General features: G+C 37.0%; 3 protein-coding genes and 1 long non-coding RNA gene across 4 annotated transcripts; 2 read left to right on the top strand and 2 right to left on the bottom strand.

The window, feature by feature from the left end:
- Nucleotides 1-3,290: 3,290 nt before the first annotated feature.
- LOC121234039 lies at nt 3,291-4,405 on the top strand. Its single transcript, XR_005934282.1, has 2 exons — nt 3,291-3,481; nt 3,915-4,405. It is a non-coding gene; the product is annotated as an uncharacterized LOC121234039 (long non-coding RNA).
- Nucleotides 4,406-5,341: 936 nt separating this feature from the next.
- LOC121235299 (protein NRT1/ PTR FAMILY 2.11-like) lies at nt 5,342-7,979 on the bottom strand. The gene is made up of 4 exons (XM_041131634.1): nt 7,794-7,979; nt 7,493-7,710; nt 6,783-7,342; nt 5,342-6,471 (listed from the first exon to the last, which is right to left on the bottom strand). Exons 1-4 carry the CDS (start codon nt 7,876-7,878, stop codon nt 5,586-5,588), a joined length of 1,749 nt encoding a protein of 582 aa, XP_040987568.1. The 5' UTR covers nt 7,879-7,979; the 3' UTR covers nt 5,342-5,585.
- A 3,436-nt stretch (nt 7,980-11,415) lies between these two features.
- Nucleotides 11,416-13,517, bottom strand: LOC121234101 (protein NRT1/ PTR FAMILY 2.8). Its single transcript, XM_041129914.1, has 3 exons — nt 13,334-13,517; nt 13,012-13,229; nt 11,416-12,914 (listed from the first exon to the last, which is right to left on the bottom strand). The coding sequence occupies exons 1-3, from the start codon at nt 13,449-13,451 to the stop codon at nt 11,481-11,483; spliced, it is 1,770 nt and encodes a 589-aa protein (XP_040985848.1). The 5' UTR covers nt 13,452-13,517; the 3' UTR covers nt 11,416-11,480.
- An 8,840-nt stretch (nt 13,518-22,357) lies between these two features.
- LOC121235098 (ent-kaurenoic acid oxidase 1-like) lies at nt 22,358-25,574 on the top strand. The gene is made up of 9 exons (XM_041131332.1): nt 22,358-22,649; nt 22,906-23,230; nt 23,377-23,526; nt 23,656-23,913; nt 24,381-24,464; nt 24,617-24,695; nt 24,827-24,933; nt 25,057-25,175; nt 25,273-25,574. Exons 1-9 carry the CDS (start codon nt 22,393-22,395, stop codon nt 25,361-25,363), a joined length of 1,470 nt encoding a protein of 489 aa, XP_040987266.1. The 5' UTR covers nt 22,358-22,392; the 3' UTR covers nt 25,364-25,574.
- The last annotated feature ends 468 nt before the right edge of the window (nt 25,575-26,042 follow it).

The raw sequence follows: 26,042 nt of genomic DNA on the forward strand, positions 1-26,042 counted from the left end.
CTTCATTATTCGAAGCAGTTGTTTAATTATATATTGTGTGCGGAAGATGCATGGATGCATGCAAGCGCAAGTCTCTTGGTTGAGCAGCAAAGTCAGACTTGGGTCATTTCCTTTCCATTTACTTGTGTGTTTCTTTCCCCTTCTCTAATGAAAAAACAATCATTTTCAATTGCAAGTGCACTGATCTGCACGATCTAAAAGCTCTAAGCTGAATACATGGCTAAACCTAAAGTTGCTTTGTCCGATAGCTTTGCTGTCCAAGAACAGGTTGGATATATATAATTGACATATTGTTTAAAAGTTTGTTCGAAAAGCACGTTTGTTTTTTTCAAAACAACTAGTCAGAGCCCCAAGTGAGACTGGCAGTTGGGTTCTTCCTTAAAACTACCAAACTTATAATTGCATGGTTTTTAAGGGCTAACATATATATATATGTATATAATAATCATAGATATATATATATATATTTTTTTTTATAAAAAGGGGACGGCACCCCTAGATATTATTAAAAAACCTGATTGGAGGAAAACCAAACCAATACATGGCGCAAAAAATACCCAACGATCACAAAATAAATACAAGACCAAAACCCAACAAAACATAGGGGTGCTTGTTAATGATCAGTACATCAAATTCATTACTGATATAGAAAATTTTCACACCATTCAATATTAAAAATATTGGTATTTTATTATTATTTTTTTTGGTAATGATAATAAGTTTTATAATAAATGACGTTTATATACACTGACTTGTAAATAACAGAACTCCTTTTATACAATATGTGCTTGCATTTGTGTGAATTGTAGAAAGCAAACAAGCAAGTCTTAAAATAGAAGCAAACAAGTCTCAAAGACGTTTAGTAGTTATATATAACTTGGTAGAATCCACCTCTTACTTACGTTTAAGTTCAATATTAATGATAGATCTGTTTATGGAAATGATAAGGATACTTTTAATAATTTTGCCTTTTCTTGATCTTCATGACTTAGGATGTAACGTCCTAATGGAAGACCTAAACCACATGGCTTATATTTCAAAAGGACTAGTCAATGATACAATTGGAGTCTCATTAGAACCTTATAAAGAGCAAGAACTTCTCATTCCCAAGTAATGTGGGATCCCATACACCACCCACCCTTATCCATATCATATGGGGTATCAGAATCTACCCCCCTTAAATTTCCGACGTCCTCGTCATGCCTGTCCTTTGTAGGTGGCACAGCTCAAGTCCCACATTTCTGGCTGGGATTGGCTCTGATACCATTTGTAACGTCCCAATGGAAGGCCTAAACCACATGGCTTATATTCTAAAAGGACTAGTCAATGATACAATTGGAGCCCCATTAGAACCTTATAAAAAGCAATAACTTCTCCTTCCTAAACAATGTGGGATCCCATACACCACCTACCCTTATCCATATCATATGGGGTATCACATAGGATTTGACACTACTGATGATCATGTACTACCAACAACTGGAATTCTAGGGCATGATTTTTGAAACAGATTCAACCATATTATTATTAGAGTAAATCTTATAATTGGACAGTCCAATAACTCCTAAATAACAGTCCTCTAATATCTGAGTGACACGTAGGCTTCACATCTTAACTATCACGTGGACGCACATTAGGGGATTTAAAATTTACTCTCCTCGCCCCCCCTCTCTCACAGAAACACAAGATAGGGTTTACGACTACAATTCTTCTAAGTACAAGCAAAGTTGAGTACCAATTGTATACCCAAAGGTGACATGGCAGACAACAGGGGCAATTAGGTAATTATTGAAAGTAAAAAAGTAAAAGCAATTAAAACAAAAGAAGAATCCCGCATCTCCTAGTTTCTCTGTACGAAGGAGCAGTCAGTCTACTGTTGTGTGTTTTCGTGCTCCCAATCTCTCCCCATTTTCCAGAAAAATCCAACGCATTGCTTCTTAATTTATCGGTTTACACTTCCAATAAAGCTAAAACAATAAATTGTTCCAATAGTATACCCCTCCTCCATTACACTCGAATCGGAAATCACAGCAACTTAATGCTCACGAATCACGCTCCATAACATTGACTAAATAAGCATTTTTTTCACTAAAATCACTACTTTTCTCTTTCACTCTTTAGCTCTGCTTCTGGGGTTTCCTGGGTGTTTATGGTCTCACGTTGCTCACACATTTCTTGATGTTATGAGATTTTATGTGTTTTTTTTTTTTTTTTTTATAATTTACCATGGGGGAGAAGTCATTAGTGTTTTTGCTGTTTCGAGCTCGCTACAGTTAATGGGTTTTCATCAGATCTTGTTTTTTCACGAAAAGAATGTGATTTGAAGCTGATCTAAGCTTCAATATTAGTGTTTTGTTGTTTTAGTACTGCATCGCTGTGTTTATTTTGAGGAGATGAATCTCCATTTTGAAGGGTTTACGCTTGCCAGATTCTGGCGTCAAATGGTTTTAGTAGATGCAACAGATTTTCGACCAAGGTCTTCAGGGGGTTCTGTTAGATTTTGATTGTACCATCTCACATTGGGTCTATGAATCGTTCAGGATAGAAGGACGTTTTTTTTCTTAGGAAAATCATTCTTTCTATAGAGTTACTAGTGTGCTTTTTGGGATTCTGATTTGTGATTTAGAGGAAACAATCTAGTTGGTACTCTTGGCACCAGAAAAGCTTATCAGCAAAGCATTGATAGTGGAACATGAATTTCTTTAAAGTCAAAAAATTTAGCAAGGCACACAAACCAAGCACAGAAAAAGATTTAGAGCAGAAGCCGGTGCCCAAGCCTGAGGAACCAGAGATTGAGAATGGTGGTAATGATTTGAGTAAGTCTGCTACTGCTGATCCTGCTGCTGAAGCTGAGGATGATGATGATGATTTTATTACGAATGAGGTGAAGAGGAGGTTGAAAGAACTGAGAAGAAACAGCTTCATAGTCTTGATTCCTGAAGAAGAATCATGTGCTGAAGAGGAAGAGGAAGAGACCGAGAATCGACATTGCTGAAGTGAAGAGAAATAAAGAAAAGAGAGAGCCTTATCGTATCGGCGAGAATGGAGGAGCGTTCAAGTTTCTGTGATGGGATGCGAGAATGGAGGAGAAGGTGGGATGGAGGAGAATCTGTGATGGACGAAGTGCGTTGCACCTGTGTGTTTTTCCTTCATTTTTTCAATTCGATACAAACTTCTTTCCTGCCCCAAACAACTAAAATGAAACACACCGTTTCATTAATTCCATTACATGTCAGCACTTTGGTGCGCATGGGTGTGCAAACCGCTTGCCTTTAGACTTTTCCTTACGACTATCCCTTCGTCCCCCTCTCGCGACGGTCACTCGAGAGTCAACAGACATTTCTGCCCACCCTCTCCCTAGACCAGAACTAAAACCTCGAAGCCCCCTGATGTTGTCACCCACTCCCGTCTCTCTCAAAGTCGAGACACTCCGAGGACGGATATTCTCTACCGACTACCATAAGTAAAGCCAAGGCTGAAGGTTCTTTCCTTCATTTCATTTTCCAGGTTTTCATTTCTCTTTAATGGATTAATGGATTAATTTCTTCGCGTTAGTTTGTGATTTTTAGTCTCTGTTTCTCTCCTTTCTTAGTCTCTATTATTCTCTCCGTCTGGGGTTTTAATTTTGACTCGTGGGCCTCAAGTGTTTCATTGGCTGTCTTCCAATCGATATTGTTACTTTTAAGCCAACGACCATTACTCAGTTGATTTTGATCTTTGATTTGTTTTGGATTTATTATCTTTAGGTTATTTTCTCTCTCTTTCCGTTGCTATTTGCAAATATACTAAGTATTTTTGGGCCAATTTTCTTGGTCACTACATGGGTAAATATCATTTTGCATTTTTATTTTTTATTTTTTTTTTGCGATTTTTCATCGACTGATATGGGTGGGCTTGTTTTTCACTTTATGTAGGTAGTTTCTTTTTTGGGTAAGGATTTGTTGCTGCAAAGGTCACCATTAGTGATGAAGAAACAAAGGTGGCAAAGAAGGAGGAAGTTGAAAAGGAGGAGGAACAAGCAGTCTTGTCTCTAAGGTGTTGTCCAATGGTTCTGTTTTTGCCTGAAAGGAGTAAAAAGAACACAAAGGGCATAAGATTAATGGTGTGAAATTAATGGTGGGCAAAGGATTGGTGGTGGCGGAACTGATGCACGACGGAACTGGTGTCCTGCGGTGGTGCAAAGCGACGGAGATGGTGCGAATCGACAATCTAAAATACTGAAGGGGGCTTTTGGCCGAGAGTCGAGACAAAGCTTCTCTTCGATTTATTTTTTGCTTCTGAGAGTTTACTACAATGTGATGAGGTTATTTTAATTTATGTGAAATTGCTGACGTGGTTGAATATTAGTGGTGGCTGTTAAACCCATAGTTTCGGATGGACCGCTTCAAAGCGGAACTGTTATTATTAATGTACAATATTGGTTTCTTCATATTTTTTGGCTTCCCCTCAATGGCAATATTACAAGACTTAGGATGATATAATAAGTTTAAGAATAATAATAAAAAAAAATTAAATTTTTTTTTAAAAAAAAGTGTGAGTGTGTGAGGATGATGATTAACTTTAATTAATGGGAGATTACATGATGCACTACTAGTCTTTGAGATTACCAGTGCTAATTTGGAGACACTATGTTTAATTAGTAGTTTTTCGTTTATTGTTTTGTATGTAAATTAGTATATTTTGTTTGAATATTTATAAATAGTATAATGTAATTGACCCCCCCGCCCCTCCCCTTTTTTACCTTTTCAAGAAAATTCTGGTTTTGAAAATTTTTGATTTCTTCATCAAAAGTGAAGGTTATAAATAAAATTGAGGGACCGTCTCTCTAAAATAATAAAAAAAAAGTCTTAAATTTTATTGAAAACTAAGTCATAATTCATAAATGTTGACAAAACTTGCATGATCTCCATAAAGTCATTTATAAGGAAAACTTCATTTTGAAAGAAAAAAGAACTTACTATCTCGTTTTAATCACAAAATGCAAGTTTTGATGCATCGATATTTGTGATTTTTTTTTTTTTTTAGTTGTAATTATAAAGAACGGGTGATGTTACACCAAATAATAATCATATTCTCTTTTCTTATAATAATAAATCCCATAATTCCACGAGAAATCATCATGTTATGTAAGAAGGAATTCTGAATATATATACTGAAGTTTGGCGTGGGGATCGAGTGGATGGGGGTAGGGTGAAATTGTTGCCAAAGATAGAAAAAAAAAAAAGAAAAAAAAGAATGAGATGTCCAAAATTTCAAAAGTATATTTGGGGGGGCCAGACATTTAAATCTGGGAGACAAAAGTGTGAAGATAATTAAGTAGTACATAATGAAACTCAGAAAGGAAAATACAAATTATTCCTGCACTTTATTTACCATATTATATGTTCTTGACAGTGAACATTAATATATGATTGCAGCCAATTGGTTGCTGTTGCATTATTTTTCTGTTACATAGTTCACAAAATAAAGTAAAGAAAAGAAAAAAAAAAAAAGGATATTGTTGAACGATGTTTCAAGTGAAATGTCTTTCTTCATCCTAAATTTATAAAAATGGGATGGAGATCAGTATCATTGCTGATCAGGTATCAAACTGTAGATTTTTCGGATGGCATTTTTTCCATGTCAACTTCTTGACTTCCTTTGTACCTGTACCACTTTGCAAACATGATAAAGAAACCGAAATTTAGGACCTCCATTGCAGCAACCAAGTAATAAAAGTAATCCAATCTCCCCTTGTTAAGATCTTCAGGCAACCAGTCTCCAGTTGCAGCCCCAGAAGTTGTTTTGTGAACTATAGAAACCAAGAAACCACTAAAGTAACTTGACACAGCAGAACCAACAAACAAGAGAGACCCCCCAATGCTTCTCATGTTTTCTGGGACTTGCTTGTAGTAGAACTCAACTTGAGCAACAACTGCAAATGCTTCAGACAATCCTATTAATGTCAACTGAGGTACCAACCACATACCAGACAGAGAAGAAATTGCACCTCTTCTTGGTTCTATACCTACTGGCATTGTGAGAGCCGAAGTTCTTCTCCTTTCCTCGACAATGGCGGATACAAGCGTGGTGACTATGGCAATAACTATGCCAACACCCATCTTTTGCAGGACAGTGATGCCACCTTCTTTGCCTGTGAATCTTCGTAGTGCTGGGACTATGATTCGGTCGTAGATAGGTATCCAGATAGTGAGGCCAAGCATAGTGAAGACAGTATAGGAGGCTGCAGGGATCTTGAAACTAGTATTGCCTAGGCGTCTGTCGAATTGAAGTGCTTGGAAGACAACATATGTTTGCTGTTGGACTAGGGCAACATAGTATATACTGGCTGAAACCCATATGGGAATCACTCTCATCAAGCATTTTACTTGTTCCACTTGCTGCATACTGCAGAGTCTCCATGGATTGGCTGCTGATCCGTCTGAGTTTAGTTGGTCTTCTGGGGTTCTGATTGCGGCTTTGTCTACAAATCTGAGAATTAATGAATATTAATTCTTTTGTTTTGTTGATGAGTGGTAACTGAGTATGATTAGTGATTTGTTATATGAATTAAATTATTGGTGTATACAGAAATCTTAGACAATTAAAAGATTAACGTGATACGCTACATCTACTTAGCATCACAATCTAATAGACGACATTCAGCGACGTCAGTTTGTAAACTTGTGTAAGTAGTATATTTGTATACCGACTTATAAGTATTAAAACTCAGAATAAATATAGCGTGATCTACATTATTTTAAAAAATAATAGATATTAATAGTTTTAATAAATAATATTACCTGAATTGATCGGTGTAAGGAAGCTCAGTGTTGATAGAACTGGGGGGAATGTGGTTGAAAAGGGAGAGCCATGGTTGCTCTGGGAACTTCAATTTCCTCTTCTTGACTGTAGCAACTATAACTCGCAGTACGCTCAAAAAAGGACTACCCTCAGGTTTTAGTTTCACATAAACTCGTGAACCCATGAAGAACAGTGCGCAGGATAAGAACATCAGAAAGGTAGGAATGGCTAAGCCCCAGGCCCAGCTCACATCGGATTGAACATACACAATTATTGTCAAAGACACCATCATGGCAAAAGTGAAGGTAAAGTAGTACCAATTGAAGAAGCTGCTGATTCCCCTCTTCCCAGATTCAGTGTTGGGATTGAATTGGTCTGCACCAAAGGCCAAGTTACATGGCCTAATGCCACCAGCCCCAACAACTAGAAATCCGAGTCCACCCAATAGGAAAGCCAGTTGCCATGGTGTTGGGCCATGGCATCCCCCAGGCTCTTCTGTTTCACAGTGGGGAGGATGCAGTTTTGCAATTCCTGCTGTAAAAGTCAGCACGAGCATCCCCTGATTTCAAGGAAAAAAGAGAGGAAAAAAAAAGAGGAACAGATTAGAATGATGTTACTGTTTTGCAAGGTATCAAATAGATACTTAATCATTTGTGTATAGTCTGAACTTAGTTTGGTATTTGATAAATAGGAGTACTAGCAGTGGTACCAAAAAAGAGGCTACTGAGGCAAATCCCAAGGTCTTGTAACGGCCAAAGTAAGTATCACACAAGAAAGCTCCGAGTAAGGTAGCTAAGTTGGTGGTGCCATTGAAGACATTTATAAGAGTTGTAGCAGTGATGCTTTTCATGTTGAAAACAGTAGTGAGATAGACCAGAAGGTTTGTTGAGGTGCCAATCGTCCCTAGCTTCTCAAAGGTCTCATTGCCTGCATTTTTGGGTCATCAAATATGAGAGGAAAAAAAGATTATGCAGCAGAAAAAACCGCATGATCATCTCTCTTTTTCTTACCTATAACATATGGCAATGCTTTAATTCCTCTGTAGTTTATCTTAGGCTCTTGTGCTGTGATGGGTTTGATCTCGTTCTTCTCCATGTCTTTCTGCGCCTTCCCTTTGCTGGCCTGGTTTTCAATTATATTCGTCTGCTGCACAGAAAGTGTCTCATGGAAATATAGAATGAATCTATATATAACTGTACGTGAGGATGCAAATTGAGTTCTCCCTACCTACGTACCCCACTTGTAAGTTCCCCATCTTTGTAGGATACTCGTTTCCTTCACTGATCAGTATTGCTTGTCTTGATGTGAGAGTTTTACAATTACTACACTATTTCAAAGTTCTCAATTTTGACCATACTACTTGCATGCAGGGCATACAAAAGAGTTTTATATTTGCAAGCTAGTGTGGATGTCATACAAAAGACTGAAAGAGCTGTCATGTGGATTTGCACCTTGATTTTGATGCTTTCCATTAATCTAAAACAAAAACCAACTTTCAGACTCTCATCATGTTGCTGTGAAACCTCATCAAGAAACCACGAAGTACTACTATAAGCTACCAGCTTGTTATAATTTCATTAGCAGCTCCTTAATTCATTCTGATTTGTTTATGCTGTCTTGTTTGTACTCTTGTGATCCATACCAGGGAGAAAGAAAATCTTATCTTGTAATAACCCATACGATAAGCATAAAGGTAGGCAGTGTATGAGATCCCATATTGTTTGGGAAGGAGAAGTTCTTACTCTTTATAACGTTCCAATGAGGCTCCAATTGTATTTTAGAGTATAAACCATGTGGTTTGGGACGTCCATTGAGACGTACTAATTAATTATACAATTAGAGTCCAATTAAAACCTTATAAAGAATAATAACTTCTCATTTCTAAATAATATGGGATCTCATACACCACCTGCCCTTATGCTTATCATATGAAGTATCACATATCTTGACCTTTAGAACGAAGTTCGATACAAGAGATCATACATAGGACTCAAATAAGTTTAGGGTACTTGTAGTTTTCTAATTCAGTTACCTCTATGCAAGTAACAAAGTCGTTGTCAGACCAGATCAAGTGGTAGTAATAACTAAGATAATTTATCTCTCTGCATATACAGCAAAATATTAATATTTCTTCAAAAACATCTGTCTTTGTCATATTTCTGGTGCAACGTGCAAGTATTTGAGGTTTAATTTTGATCAAATCACATGGTTTTGAAAACTGCAGATCCTCGAAAAAGACGTACAACAAAGAGTCAAGGACTCTCCTCCAGTATTGCTGTATTCTGAAGCTTAATTATATCATCATGCATGAGAGAGTGACAGCCAGCGATGCAGCATGCATGCATGGATGGTCCAGCTTGATGTTGATCGGTTCAGGATAACTGTAACCCTATAAATGCATCTTTGATTCAGCTGAAAAATGACAAATAAAGGCAGCGGCGCTTCCGTTGTTGACTACATGGTTATGGTGTCCTAGTGCAATATCTTTAATTTCTTTTGTTTTCATTAGGACTTTTTGGACTACTGATCATGGTTGGAAAGGGACGTACTGTATTATTTTGATAATGCGACAATCTTTAACAACTATTAAATTTTGATAGTGATCAATATCATCGTAAAAATTAATTAAAGAAATGATATTTACAATTTTAAAATATACAATCTTCACACATTTCTTAAAAAAAAAAGTGGAGTAAATCTGAGAGTCGTATGAAAAAATAATAATAATTTTTTAATAATAGACCTCATTTTTTTTAAAGAGAATATGTGAAATTTACATATCTTAAACTGTATATAACATTACTTTAAAAATTAAGAATAATTGATGATCTAATATATAGATAATGCCAAGCTGGACCTCGTCTCTTTTCCAAACGTAAATGATACTCGAGACTTATGGACTACAGTTTGTGTTTTGCACGTTTATCTTTTTGCTCTTTGAATTTTCAATTTTTTTACTTTGCTTCATGTTTTGCACGTACAATTTTATTTATGAAATCCATCTGCCATATTTTTATAACTGAATATTCTATTGGAATTGCTGTTGTGGCATTCCCTGTGCCTATTTTTGGGCACGTGTCATGTCACATGGCTAAAAAAATATAAATAATTTTAAAACTAAAAAATATTTAAAAATTCTTAGAAAAGCAAATTTTTAAAAAAATATATAAATAAAAAAGAAAAAGGATATAATTTGGGTAGAAAAAAACCTGTGAACTAGACTGAACCGGTCTGGTACTGGTTTCATTTTTCTCAAAATCGATCAAAACTGGTCTGGTTTCGATTTTTCCTTTTATAACATCGGATCGAGCAAGTTTTGAACCGGACCGGTTCAAATATATATATATATATATAATTTTTTTTGTATAATATATAAAATTATATATAAAATGATTTTATATTATAGGCTAAAATTCTAATTAATATAACATTAAATTTTAAAATCCTATTATTCATGTATAATAATAATCTAATAATATAAAATTAATATAACATTTGATATAACATAAAGTTAATCTTATAAATATTAATAAGTTATAAATAAGTTAGACACTAGCATATTATCACTAATATACATAATCAAATACTATATCACTATATAATACTATTATATATACACTAATACTAATACTAGTACTAATACTATTAGTAATCCACTATATATAAATAACTATATAAACCACTATAGTATTAGTAGTTATATTAATACTATATATCACTATAGTACTAACTATATAATCCACTAATACTATTCTAAAACCGAAAAAAGGGGACCATTGCTTGGGTTAGCATCTCGAGAGGCAAACCGCGAATTTGTATCCAAAAAATTGAGTAGTTTAGGGGAACTTCTTGGATGCTAAGACTAGGAGGCCATTGCCTGAGTATCATGTGGAATCCTTTGAAGTTCCAGGGTCGATTTGTAAGAACACGTTCTTTCTCTTGGAGAGTTGGAAAAAGTAAAGAGAAAAGTGTTGATGTCAATGTCATCGATCATAAAACCTATAAAAAACTCCAAACAACTTTTATAGTGGCATGAAAAGTTTGTTTGTTGAGTGGCTTAGTTGAGATGAGCTTCCCAACAAGGGTTAGGTTGGAGAGATTCTTCACAGCTTCTGTTTCAGGTTCTAGAACTTGTTCGTTCCAGGACATGGCTTCAGCTTGAGTGATAAGCTTCTCTAAGTCTGATGGGTGGGAAGACATGTTTTGAGGGTGGGTAAAATAGAGGAGTCCATCAGAGATTCAATTTGAGTAAAATCGAGGCTTTTAAAAAAATTCAATATTTTTTTTTTCTTGAACAAATTTAGTAAAACAGAGACTTTAAAAAAAAAGTTAGTTCTTTTGTAAAATTTAGACTCGGGTACAAATTTGGATATTCGGATATCCGAGTTTCAAAATCCCGATTTGTCCCGGTACCGTTTCCGAGTCAAGGTATAGCCAGGTACCCAAACCTTAACCTGTGACCGGGTGCACACTCTTAACTCATACCATCACATATTGCATCTCCTATTAAGATTCAAAATTACATGAATCTTTCTTACTCTAGTTGTATCTAGAATAATCAAGTTCATCTTCTAATTAAAAAGAAATTCAACTGTACATTAATGTTACTGATTATGCAGTTACTGCCATGCATGATCTCCAAGTATACTTTCCTTCATAGCTCATAATTGTCTGGTTCTAGCTCTTTCAGAAAAATTTCATGGGTGGCTTGCTATTGAGCTCTCTAATGAGATCTCCCCTTTCCCACTACAAACCCTGCTGCTTGAGACATAACGGCTAGCAAAGAAAGTAAAGTACACAAAATTTAGAGCTGCGAGGGTCGCAACAATGTAATAGTAGTAGTCAAGCCTGTTCATGTTCAGGTCGTGACCCCCCAACCATGGCGATTTTCCTCTTTTCGAAGTCAGATGATGGATGATATTGACAAGAAGGGATCCGAAGTAGTTGGATATGGATAAGTTGAGAAAGAAGATTCCTGAAGCCATAGTTCTCATGCTCTCTGGCATTTGCAGGGTGAATAACTCCATTATTGCAACTGCACCAAAAGCTTCCGTCAGACCAGATAAGACAAACTGCGGCAACAGCAATGCAAAACTTAGAGGTGAAATAAACGATCCATGTCTCAAAGCTGCTTCACGACGCTTCTTCTCAATAACCCCAGCAACCAACATGCACAGAATTGACATCACAATACCGGTACTTATTCTCTGCTGCATCGTCAGTCTCCTGTCCCTCTCTGTCAGTTTCTTTGCCTGGACGATGTAAACGCGCTCATAAATGAAGATCCATATCGAGAGTGCAATCATGGGTGCGATGTTCATCCAGCCTGGTGGAACCTTGAAATGGGTTCCAATGGATCTGTCCATTTGCATCAGTTGAAGGACCCCAAACGTGTTCTGCTGATCCATGGTCATGAAACAACCAATACCTGATACCCATATTGGCAAAGTTGCAACTAAGCATTTAAGTTGTTCCACTTGCTGCAAGCTACAAAGTTTCCAACCATTTCTCGGCCGGCCTTGGTTGTCCAATTCACTTGGTTCTGCAATTATAGCAGCCTTGTCAAGGAACAAAAACCTGTCTGTATGAACAAGCCTTATTGTCAACAACTCTGATCCCTTCATGGGAGGATCATAAAATGAGTATTCGAAGGCTGGTCCGGCAGTTAGCCGACGCTTCCGACAGGCAGCTATGATCACCTTGGCCAAATCTGCAAAGATGTTTCCTTGAGGCTTCTTGTAGATGTAAGTGTGGCGGCCGGTCAAGAAAATGGCTATGGAAACACAAAGGCAGACAGTAGGAATGGCAAAGCCTAAAGCCCAGCTGACGTTAGTCTGAATGTAGACAACAGCAGTGAGGGCCACAATGAGAGCAACTGTGAAGGAGAAATACCACCAATTGAAGAAGCTTTCTAATTGTGCTCTTCCTTTCTTGGTCTGGGTGTCAAATTGATCAGCTCCAAAGGCTATGTTACAGGGCCTGATGCCGCCTGCACCCAAGGATAGCATTGCTAGAGCCATGAAGAGGAAGGCTAGCTGCCAACTTAGGGGCTTTGGGCATTGGGATTGCCCGTTGCAGGTGGAGGGTCTTAACCGATGTAGAGCTGCAGTTAGGGTCATGGTCCCCATACCCTGTGAAATGCAACCATATGACTTGGAAAGATTGCAAAATCCAATATTCCCAGCTATTCATGAATAGAAATCAGAAAGAGCAGGTCAATTTAATTACCAGAAGAGACGCAACGGAACCTAAGAGGATTGTACGAAACCTGCCTAGATAAGCATCAGAAATGAAAGCGCCTGCAATTGATGCAATGTTGGAGGTTCCATACCAGATGTTAACCACATTTACAACAAATATACCTCTCAAGTTGTATTCTGTCACCAGGTAAACTGCCATATTGGATATCAAGCTCATCGATGCCAACTTCTCAAAGGATTCGTTCCCTTAAAAAAAATCCACCAAAAAAACGCAAAACAATTAATTATCCATTTTGAAGTGCCGGGAAAACTAAAAAAAGAAAAAAAAAAGCACCATACAGGCACGTTACCAATGATGTAGGCGATAGATTTCCATCCTCCTAGTTTTTTAGTTGAATGATGAGGAGGATCAGTAGGGGGTGGAGTAGTAGTACCGTCTTGCTCCAGTACTGAAGAAGAAACTTCCATTTTCTTAATTATTTTAATCTCACTTTAATATGAATAATTTTATTTATTCGTATCCTGATCTTCGATCTTATATATATATATATATATGTACCTAGGAATTGATCCTGACCGAGTCCCAGCTCCTGAAAACCAGCATCAACAATGAATATCGGACAAAGTTTTTGAAAAAGTACTTATAATTAATGTTTGAAATTAAATCATAACTAGACAATATTCATGTGTACATGAAAGTAATTAGTTTAATTTCCAGCATTAGTGGACTTAACCAGGTCGTCTTAACCCATGCCGTTTTAGATGTTGGTCATGATCTTGTTGCTTAGATTTGCAGAAGAATATATATAAATTGATTAATTAAGATTATTAATGCGCGCGAAGTAGTTTGTTAATTAGAACTGATCGATCATGGGATCCTAAATTTACGAAGCATGGATAGAACTGATCTTGGATGGTATAGGGTCAAGCCCGGGGCTACAATATTGGAACAATATGTTATATGGCCTAGATCGATCGAGGAGTACTCGTGGAGATCATCCAGAATTCGTTGTGAAGGCCTCAAAAACAGAACTTCTTCAGATCGATCGGGTCAATGGGGCGCCAATATTGGCCGGATAACAATTATATAATATTCTGTTGAAGACTACCGTCATGTGTAAGTAGAACGTTTGAGAGTTGATGATCTAAAAAGAAACCTATATAAATAAAGCTATAGTACTACATATATACATTTTAATGCCTAAAAGAAGGTACTAGATCCGAGTAGTACTACTTTATCTGTATTCATTATACCTTCTTCTTCTTCTTTTTTTTTTTTTTTTTTTTTGATAAAAAGGCTTTCATATATTGCATCAAGGATTACAAGAAATCTTTTCCACCCAAATGACATGGGCAATAGACTCAGGTACAGAATCCCCCCATACAACCAAATCATCAATGTTCCAAGCCATTCTAGCTAACTTATGAGCAGCACTATTTCCCAACCGATTAACATACTGACATGTACAAACATCAAAATAAGACATCAGCATTTTGACTTCTAAGACCAAATTTCCCAATCGTGATGCAGCTTGGAAAGACTCTTGTTGCAGATCATCTATTAGCAACTTACAATCTGATTCCACTTGTAGCTGCAAAAATAATGTCTCATTTTTCATCTCTAAGAACAGCCCCAACCCCTACTTTTTTTTTTATTTTTTATCGAAGAATAATGCCCCATCCACATTTAGTTTAAGAAAACCTACAGGAGGAGGGTTCCAAAGGCAGCCATATTTCTTCTGGTTTATGTTCTGCTGTTGAGAAAATGAAATATAACACTTCTGCACAGACATAGCATGATCAACAACCTGTTTTAAAGTAAATACCACATCATCATGTATCTTTTTGTTTCTCCTAAACCAAAAACTCCATGCTATTAAAAAGAACTTCTGCAACTCCTTTGTTGTCCCCATTTGCTACACATGTAAGATCAAATCAACAAAATAAAGAGGTCTTGGTATAACAAATAGAATTGGCAAATGATATTTCCAAAACTCAACCAGCTCAACACAATAGACAATCGCATGCCCCACATCCTCATCCTGATCAGAACACATGCTGCATTTTGGATCAATGTTCACATGCTTCTTTAGTAAATTTAAACCAGTTGGTAAATAATCTTTGCATAGTCTCCATGCAAAGATCTTAATTTTCAAAGGTAGCTTCAACTTCCAAATTGCTTTCCAAAGCTTGGTAAAACTGTATTCATTATACCTATTAGAAGTTGTATTATATATAATATTGCTCATCTAGATCAGAAAGAGGCCTAGTGTAGCAGCACCATGCATGCAGGTAATAAGCCAAAGTTTCCATATCCACCACTTATATATAATAAGGAAATACCACATGATATCAATAATGGCTGAAAAGTAGCTGTTACCTCGAAAATATCACACACCAAGTCATAAGTTTTTTAAGACCACTTACTTAAATCGATTGGAAGTAAATGCATTAGACGTATATATATAACACAGACGTTGCAAAATAACTAATATATATCAATTATGCTACAGGTAGTCCATTCGAGGGACACCTTGGGCACCCCAGCCTACGTGGCCTTAAAAGAAAAAAAAAAACAATAGAATTGGAAAAAAAGAGGCTGAAAGCGGAAGAAACCACTACGCACGTCTCCTCTCCGGACGTCAACGTCTTCGCACCAAACGTCTCTCTCACAGGAAGAGAACCATGAAGTTTCAGCTTGCATTGCGTTGCTTTAGCTTGCGTTGCGTTCACGAACCAGGGTACGTATTTCTCGTCTCCGATGGCCCATCTCTGCTGGCACGTCTCCACCACCGGCACATCTTCGAACGTCTTTGCATGCTTCTCTAGCCACCGGCATTAACCTCTGATCTGGGTTTCGCAGTCAAGGTTTCAGAATCAAAAAATATTTGGGTTCCTCCACCGCCAGTCCTTGCCGTCCGTCGTCAGATGTGGTTGGTTTTAAGCTTTATATTTTCCAGTCTATAATTCTATTCTAACTTTTGTGTTTCTTGTGCATATATGATTATTATTAAGATTGAGGTTTTTTTCCCTGTTTTTCATGATTTTCGCATGTTTTTATCACTGTATATAGCTTATTTGGAACAAAATCCCACTACATAGGTACTAGAACTTTTGAGTTCCCCCTGATTGCTTTATTTTGGACTAAGATATTTTCCCAAAAAACGTATATATATAAACTTGCTCATTTGATATTTTGGATTTTCAAGTTTGTATGCAAAATATAATGTGTGTAGTTGAATGAATGGTTTCTGTACTTTTGTTCAAGTAAAAGCTTTGATTGTTCAAGTAAAAGCTTTGGACTTGCTATACTTGTTTCAATAGGTGGCCATACTTCATACTTGCCACCAAGGAACATTTTTTATGTACTTTTGTTCAAGTAAAAGCTTTGATTGGGGCCCTATCTGGATTGATGAATTTCATTGGAATATAATCCCGATAGTTAATTTGTTCATTCAATATTCAGGATATACAAGCAGCACATTGTTGATTGATTTAAATTTATGAAATCCTCACAGTGGTCTTTCTTCAAACACTTCACCTACGCCTCATTTACTTCCTTTAGTATGGTATCAGAGCCATGTAAAGCTCACGCTATCTTCCCCTTCCCTGTAAAACTCACCAAACTCAGTCCTTACTTTCGGTAATTACTATCAAACAAATGCATAAACTCCAACCGTAATAATGCTAAGGATGAAAAATCTCACCCATGCTTCATAGTGTAACTAGCCAAAAAGAAAATTTCGGACATATCACCTTAGACATAATAAGTCCTTTGATATTCAGTTCATCAATATCTTCCCTCGCAGTGCTAAAGGGTGGATTTAGTTCATCAATTTTATTTTTTCGGACAGTGCAAGAAAATTTGATTTTGGAGCGAGTCAGTAAAAAAATTGCCGCTAGGGTTAGGATTCTCACCTCAAGCTTCAGCTTCAGTTGCGAGTCAAGGAGAGGGAGCCGAACAATTGACGATGGCAATTTCACACGGAATGGAAACGAATTTCTAGGGATATCTCGGGTTCGATTTCGTTGATGGGCACGAAGAGAAGAGATGCGAAGGGCGAAGGAAAGCTTCAGCTTCAGAACAAAAAATAAAAAAATAAAAAAAAACCAATACGCACCGTTTCGCAAGGTTGAAAGGAGAAGAGTCCGTGTGCACCATTTCATTTAACCTGTTGCATCCACATCGATTTCATGCGCAAAGGAGTCCTCGAAATTGGCTACCTTTAGCTTTTTTCTATATCTATATAAGTAGGTGCATGCAGGGGATTGTTGTTGAGTTTGACTTGATTTCCTACTAAAAATGTCATTTTTTTAGGCTTGGCTGACGTTGGTTGACCCTGGCTTGACCTTGTCTCAACTGTTGCTCGACCTTGGCTCAAGCAACCTTAGCTCGACACTTTGCTCAACAGTCTGCTTGAGCGAAGCTTCAACCAGAGAGTTCGCTCGACACTCCGCTTGAGTGGGATGGCAACCCTAACGTTCGCTCGAGCAAATGGTAGTAAATTAGGCTCACATTGAGTTGAACCACTTAAATCTTGGTGTTATTTGTGTGCTTGTTGTTTATTTTGTTTGCTTCCGCTATTATTTACTTCAACTTAACCTTTGTTACATTTGGTCTATTCCCAACAAATTAGTATCAGAGAGCAAGACTCTATGCAAAGTTTTGATGAATGGCTATGGCAAAGTTTGAAGTGGAGAAATTCGACGATAAAAAAGCTTTAGCTTATGGCGCATCAAGATGAAGGCTTTGTTGCAACAACAAGGCTTGTCAAAAGTATTGGAAAGGAAGGTATTCAATGATTCTCCTGCACCGGCAAGAGAAGATGAAGAGAAGGCACATATTGCCATTTTGTTGTCATTATCGGATGGAGTTTTGAGGGAGGTTGCCAATGAGGAGACCGCTGCTGGTCTTTGGTCTAAGCTTGAGAGTTTGTATATGAAGAAATCTCTCACCAACCGTTTGTATCTGAAGCAACGGTTATACACGTTCAAAATGAAGGAAGATACTCCTATCTCTGAACACTTAGATGAATTTAATAAGATTATCATGGATTTGAGGAGTATTGATATTAAGCTTGAGGAAGAGGATCAAGTCCTAATTGTTTTGTGTTCGTTGCCTATGTCGTTTGATAATTTCGTGAATTTAATGTTGTATGGTAGAGATACTATTTCCTTAGCAGATGTGAAATCTACTTTGAACTCTAAAGAATTGAGAACTAAATTGAATTTGAAGGGGACGGATAATCAAGCCAGTGATTTGTTTGTTAAGGGTTCCTCTAGCGGGGTAGATCAAATGAGAGAAGTTCAGAGAAGAATAGGGGTAAATCCAAGGGTAGTTCGCAATCGAAATTTAACAAGAAAAGTGTTAAATGTCATTACTGCCATAAATTTGGTCATTACAAAAATGAGTGTCCTAATCTGAAAAACAAAGAGGAAGGCACTAGATCCTCTAGTGTTGTTAGCGTTGCTGATAAAAAGTCTAACGACGTAGACATTGTCCTAGCAATTAGCGGCTCAAATAGTTGCTATGGTGACAAGTGGGTCATAGACTCAGCTTGTACCTTTCATATGTGTCCCAAGAGGGACTGGTTCACTACTTATGAGTCAGCCAATGGTGGCTTCGTTTTGATGGGAAATGATATGGCTTGTAAATTTGCTGGGATTGGTTCAGTTAGGATTAAGATTTTTTATGGGATTGTCAGGACATTGTCTAATGTCTGGCACATCCTAGATTTGAAGAAAAATCTTATTTTCTTGGGCACTCTTGATTCTTTGGATTTCCAATACACCGGTGAAAGTGGAGCTATTAGAGTCAGTAAGGGCTCCATGATTGTAAAGAGAGGAGATAAGACAGATGGTCTTTATTTCCTTCAGGGCAGTACAGTGACAAGTACAGTTGTAGTGTCTGTTTTAGATAATCCAAACTTAGATATTACCCATCTATGGCACATGTGTTTGGGTCACATGAGAGAAAAGGGGATGTCTATTCTGAGTAAGTAAGGTTTGTTGTGTGATCAGAAGATAAGAAAACTTGAATTCTGTGAACATTGTGTGTTTGAAAAACAGTGCAAGGTTTAGTTTACTATAGAGTTCACAGAACTAAAAGTACTGTGGACTATATTCATTATAATCTTTGTGGTCCATCTTTAGTTCCATTAAAAGGTGGAGCCCAGTATTTGCTTATTTTTATTGATGATTACTCACAGAAGATTTGAGTTTATTTTTTGAAAGAGAAGAGCGATGTATTTGCTAACTTTAAACTCCACAAAAAAAACGGATGAATAAGACTCTCTTGGAGAGAGCCCGCAATATGCTTTCAAATTAAATGCCGGCTTGTCTAAAGATTTCTGGGCTAAAGCAGTCAACACAGCTTGCTATTTGGTTAACCGCTCTCCAGCTACATCAATTGGTTTAAAAACTCCAAATGAGGTATGGTCTGGTACTCCCTCTGATTATTCAAATTTGAAATTTTTTTATCGTCATGCATATTTCCATGTTAATGATGGAAAACTTGAGCCTATGGCAAAGAATGACATATTAATTGGATATGTCAGTGGGGTGAAATGATTCAGGTTATGATGTACTGATCCCAAATCACCTAAGTTTGTAATTAGCTGGGATGTAGTATTTGATGAACAATCTTTGTTTAATCCAAGAAAGGAGTTTACTGTGTCTACAGGTGAAGAGCAAAGTAATGGCAAGAAGGTGGAGTTACAGGTTGAGGCTTCAAAAGGGGTGTTAGGCGACACCCAAGATCATGTTATTACTGATGAGCATGATCTTGACTTTGATGATGGCGCACATGGTGAGCAAGACTACAGTATTGCTATTGGTAGACAGAAGAGACAGATCAAACCATCTCAAATATATGCTCATGCAGACATAGTAATATATGCACTTACTATAGTAGATGACATAGATGGTCAAGAGCCTTTCAGTTATTCAGAAGCTGTCAAAAGTAAGGAGTGTGCATAATGGTGCGCAGTAATGACTAAGGAGATTGAGTCTCTTCATAAGAACCAAACTTGGGATTTGGTTAAGTTGCCTAAGAAGATGAAAATTGTTGGTTGCAAATGGGTCTTCAAAAGAAAATAGGGAATCCAAGGTGTTGCAGATGCAAGGTACAAGGCACTCTTGGTTGCAAAAGGCTACAGTCAAAGAGAAGGCATCGACTTCAATGAAGTTTTATCTCCAGTTGTGAAACAAAGTTCAATCAGGGTGTTGCTTACTATGGTGGCAGTGCATGACCTAGAGCTTCAGCAACTTGACGTTAAAACATCGTTCCTGCATGCTGAGCTTGAGTTGACCATTTACATGCATCAGCCGGAGGGGTTCATTGTTCAAGGAAAAGAAGATCATGTGTGCAGATTGAAGAAATTATTGTATGGTTTGAAGTAGTCTTCGAGGCAATGGTATAAACGCTTTGATTCTTTTATGATAGATCATGGTTATGTGAGGAGTAGATATGATAATTGGCGTTTATTACAAGCAGTTATCTGATGGGTTTTTCATTTATTTGCTACTTTATGTTGATGATATGTTTATTGCTGCTAAAAGCATATCTGACATTAGTTTGTTGAAAACCCAACTCAGAAATGAGTTTGAAATGAAAGACTTAGGTGCTACAAAGAAGATTTTGGGGATGAAGATCCACAGAGATAGGAAAGTTGTACTTGTCCCAGATAAAGTACATTTAGAAAGTTTTTCAGAGATTTCGAATGTCTAATTCCAAACCAGTAAGTACATCATTTGCTATACACTTTAAACTTTCAGCATCTCTATCTCCTCAGATAGACGAGGAGGAACAGTTCATGGCTAGTGTAGTTGGCAGTATTATGTATGCAATGATTTGTACTCACTAGATATTTCACAGGCAATGAGTGTTGTTAGTAGGTACATGGCTAACCCGGGTAGAGCTCATTGGCAGGCTGTGAAATGGATATTCAGGTATTTGAGAGGTACTTCGAACCTTGGTTTAATCTTTGATAGAGAAATTGACTACAATTCAAGGGTGGTTAGTTATGTTGATTCTGATTATGCTGGGGATTTGGATAAGAGAAGATCATTGATAAGGTATGTTTTTACTTTGTGTGGTTTTGCTATTAGTTGGAAAGCAACACTACAATCTACTGTTGCTTTATCAACTACAAAAGTAGAGTATATGGCAGCAACCGAGGTTGTTAAGGAGGCCATTTGGTTAAAAGGTTTGATCAGTGATTTGAGATTACAACAAGAAGCAGTTTCAGTGTTTTGTAACAGCCAGAATGCAATACATGTGACCAAAAATCAAATGTATCATGAGAGGACAAAGCATATTGATGTCAGGTATCATTTTCTTCGAAAAATTGTTACAGAGGGAGTGTTAGAAATTCAGAAGATTGCTACTATTGAAATTCCAGCAGATATAAGTTCAAACTTTGTTTGGACTTGAACTTGATTGGTGTTCGGGGTATGTGATTCCCTTAGGGGATTTGGTGGAGGGGGTCGGTCTTTGGTTAATGGTTTCTTGTTTTGCTTGGTAGAATTCAATCCAAGGTGGAGATTTGTTGCGTTTGACTTGATTTCCTACTGAAAATGCCATTTTTTTAGGCTTGGCTTGACTGTAGCTTGACCCTTACTTGACCCTGTCTCGACTCTGGCTTAAGCAACCTTAGCTCGACAGTTCGCTTGAGCGAAGCTTCGACCAGAAAGTTCGCTCGACACCCGCTCGACACTCCGTTCGAGCGGGATGACAACCCTAACGTTCGCTCAAGCTCCGCTCAACACTTCGCTCAGGGCTCGTGCCGCTACAACATAAATATGAATGTTTCATCATTCATTTGAGACTTTTTACCTTTTGAGGCTGTCGAAACTTGTATTGAGAGAGAGAGGTCCTCTTTGTGATATTCCCAAGTGTGTTTTGACACTTTGGAAGAGGATTTTGTAGTCAATACTTTGTACTCCATCTTTTGTTGATAGTGAAATCATTGAAACTAACCTGCCAGTGGACGTAGGTTCACATTGAGCTGAACCACTTAAATCTTGATATTCTTTGTGTGCTTGTTATTTATTTTGTTATTATTTACTTCAACTTAGCCTTTGTTACATTTGGTCCATTCCCAACAATTGTCTTATCCATTATATATGTGTGTGTGTGTGTGTTTGTGTAGTCTTGATCGATGATATCATGCTCTAGATAAGTACGTCCGTGCTTGACCTAATTACGAAACTCTTGTAGCTTTGTCTTTTAGGAAAGTTAGTCAATGGAATAACCTACCGGGAATCAAACTCAACAATATATATTTAATTATTTCATATACAGATGATCAGTTATATAATAATTCTTAACTATATTATATATATACGAGATTAAACTAGCTAGCTAGCTAGGTAGACAGATCAGAGCTAGGATTATTCGCATTTGGAGATGGAAATTACTACGATCGGAGTGTGGTTGGGTTTGCTATTAGGAGGTTTGCCACTCTTAGGGTTGCTTCTGTGGTGGTGGAATGAGCTTTGGTATGTCTTTTCTTTTAACGCCCGGTGCTCCTTGAGTACTTCTTCTGCGACCAAGCTCCCACCAGGACACATGGGCTTTCCCTTTTTGGGAGAAATGCTCACATTCCTCTGGTACTTCAAAATTCTTCGTCGTCCAGATGATTTCATCAATTCTAAGCGTCGCAAGTAAGATCATCATGAATTTCCCTTTCTCGTATGCAAATATATATGAGCTCAAACTTACGCTAGAGTTTCCTATTATCTTTGATCTTATGCATGCCTCAAACTTTATATATTGCCATGAAAAAGCAGAAACTAATCTCAAGAATAAAGAAAAAACAAGTAGTACTCAATTAATTGATCAATTCCAACATGGATATATTATATATATATGTTCTACTAATTGTAGTAGTGTGTGTGTGATGCGAATCTGATGATGCAGGTATGGTGATGGAGTAGGAATGTACAGAACCCACCTATTCGGATCACCGACAATCATAGCATGCTTCCCAGCGGTGAACAAGTTTATATTCCAATCAGAGGATACCTTTCTCCTGAAATGGCCTACCGTGGATATCCTTGGCCCTACTTCTCTAGTAGCAGTTCATGGAAAGTCTCATGCCAGACTTAGAAGCTATGTATCAAACGCTATTAACCGGCCGGATGCTCTCCGCCGCATAGCTCTTCAGGTCCAACCCCTCATGGCGGCTGCGCTCCAGTCGTGGGCACAAAAGGGCAAAGTCAAAGTATATGACGAAATCAAGAAGGTACTATATTATATGTGTATTTTGCTTTTACATTTATCGTTCGTTCTGGTAGATCTCTAGCACTCAGAAATATTAATTTGTGTAATTATAAGGAGTTATAATCAATTAATTAATTCCATGTCTGTCTCACGCATGCATGCTTACAGCTGACCTTCGAAAATATTGGAAGATTATTTGTAAGCTTCGAGCCGGGGCCTCAGTTAGACAACATGGACAAGTTGTTTAAGGGGTTGGTTCATGGTGTTAGGGCGTATCCAATTAACTTTCATGGAACTACTTATCACCATGCCCTTCAGGTAATTATTTGTACTAACAGTACGTAGATCAGACCTGCATGCATCCATCCTCGTCACTGTATGATTTATCAGATGGCTTAATATGATCTTTACTGTGCATGTATTGGATTTTGTACTGTAATGTTGCAGTGCAGGAAGAAGCTTGATGCACTTTTTTGGGTCGAGTTAGAGAAGAAAAGGAAGAACCAAAATGGTGTAGATCAAACGAATGATCTAATGGATGGGCTGATGCAGATTAAAGATGAAGAGGGCAATAAATTGAGTTCTCAGGAGGTGATAGACAACATCGTTAGTCTTGTTGCTGCTGGATATGAATCTACTAGCCTTGCATCAATGTGGGCTGTATTTTATCTTGCCAAATTCCCTAATGCCCTCCAAAAGTTACGGGTAACTATTCATGCGCGCACGCTAGATATATATATATATATATATATATATATATATATATATCATGTATATCATATCATCCGTAATCATACTTGTTGAAGTGATTCATTTTAATTAACTGTCTATATAAATAGTAGTTGACATTCAATATCATTAAAATGTGTCACATCGATATAACAAAATTTAGGCCTCGTTTGGTTACGTACACAGTTCAGATGAGATGAGATGAGATGAGATGAGATGTTTTGTTGAAAGTTGAATAAAATATTGTTAGAATATAATTTTTAATATTATTTTTATTTTGTGATTTGAAAAAGTTTTAATGATGAGATGATTTTGTATATCCAAACTGGGCCTTAGAGGGAAAACAAAAATTGCAACTAATAAAATAAGAAAAGGTGTTGAAGATAGGAAAGGAAGGTGTGATCATCTGTTTAATTTGCGTCTAATCCTAATCATGAAATCAGAAGGAAAACATGGCCATAAGCAAGAAGAGGAAAGGCGATTTCATCACAAGTGAAGATGTCTCAGAAATGAAGTACGCAAACAAGGTGATCTAGATCATGATATATATATATATATATATCATGCCGTTATTGTCAGCTATATATAATCTGAGAATTTTATTTATTTTTCTCTCATTTTCTTAAGGAAGCCAATGCAATTAAACCTTTTGGAGTAACTTTAATTTGCATATATATAGGTGGTGGAAGAGACAATAAGAATGGCCAACATTGCACCATTCATTTTCAGATCTGCCACCAAAGAAACAGAGTATAAAGGTACTGCACATTTAACAAAGCTGGAAATTAAGTGATTATACTTCGAAAATTATGTATTATAATAATATATAGAAAATATATAAATTGTACTGGAAAGTGATTTTAATTTGTACGTTTTGATCTGTACGTAGGTTACAAAATACCAAAGGACTGGAAAGTGATTCTGTGGGTTCGATACCTCCACACAAATTCTGAAAACTTTGAAGATCCTCTGTGCTTTAATCCAGATAGATGGAATGTGAGAGAGACCGACCACATGATGCTTAACCCCAGCCAACATCACTAAATAAAAAAATTCATATATTCTTTTAGTTAAACACTAGTACTGTTGTTTGACTGATCTTATATATATATATTGCAGAAACCAGTGAGGTCTGGAACATACCAAGTTTTTGGAGGAGGACCGAGAATCTGTGCAGGAAACATGCTGGCTAGCATACAACTTGCACTTTTCCTTCATCATTTATCTATAGGTTATAAGTAAGGAAATGATTGTCATTACTTTAATTTGCCTTTTTAACTTTGATGCAACAGATCAGATATTGATGTTGAATATATTCTAATTAATTATTATCAGGTGGGAATTGCTCAACCCCAATGCAAAGATGGCTTATCTTCCACATCCAAAGCCAATTCATGGTGTTGAGGTTACCCTCAGCAAATTTTAGGATCAAACCATCCTGAGTTCCTATATATATATATATGATCATCATGATGATCCTGCAGATCATGCAATTGATCCTTAATGAACTTGGGAACAATGCATACATGTCTGCTTTGTAGTACTGATTCGCTCATGGCTGGTCGAGTTTGTACGTAATAATTTTCATTTCCTCCTCGTAATTCTCAGCTTTCATGATATCTATGATAATTATTGCCCTTATTAAATATTACTAATGAGTTTAGCTAACCCCCGAATTGGTGTAGCAAACAAAAAGTATCAACTGATTGAACAAGAGGTACGTTTAATTAGCAAATATTAATAAAGCTTATCATGTCCATGGCGGCGACAGAGAAAGTTATATCAAATGGCTGTAATTATGTAACGCCCAATATCCGGATGGATCAGAGAGAGTTATTACTTTTCACTTAAAATTGCATCTCACAATATAGATATAGACTCTAATTTTTCAATTACACATAGATCTCACTGCTTTAAACCAACTATTCCAAATACTTAACTAGCTAGGAACACCACAAAGTCTCAAATAAATGTCAACCTCTCAACATACAATTTCATCATAACACAACAAATTTACTGAATAAATTATCCAACAACCATGGCAATCTTTTGTGCTTAATTCACTGTGCTTAACTAATCTTGTTCATGCCCTTAATCTTGATCCT

Source organism: Juglans microcarpa x Juglans regia, chromosome 6D (genome assembly GCF_004785595.1).
Source record: "Juglans microcarpa x Juglans regia isolate MS1-56 chromosome 6D, Jm3101_v1.0, whole genome shotgun sequence".
NCBI lineage: Eukaryota > Viridiplantae > Streptophyta > Magnoliopsida > Fagales > Juglandaceae > Juglans > Juglans microcarpa x Juglans regia.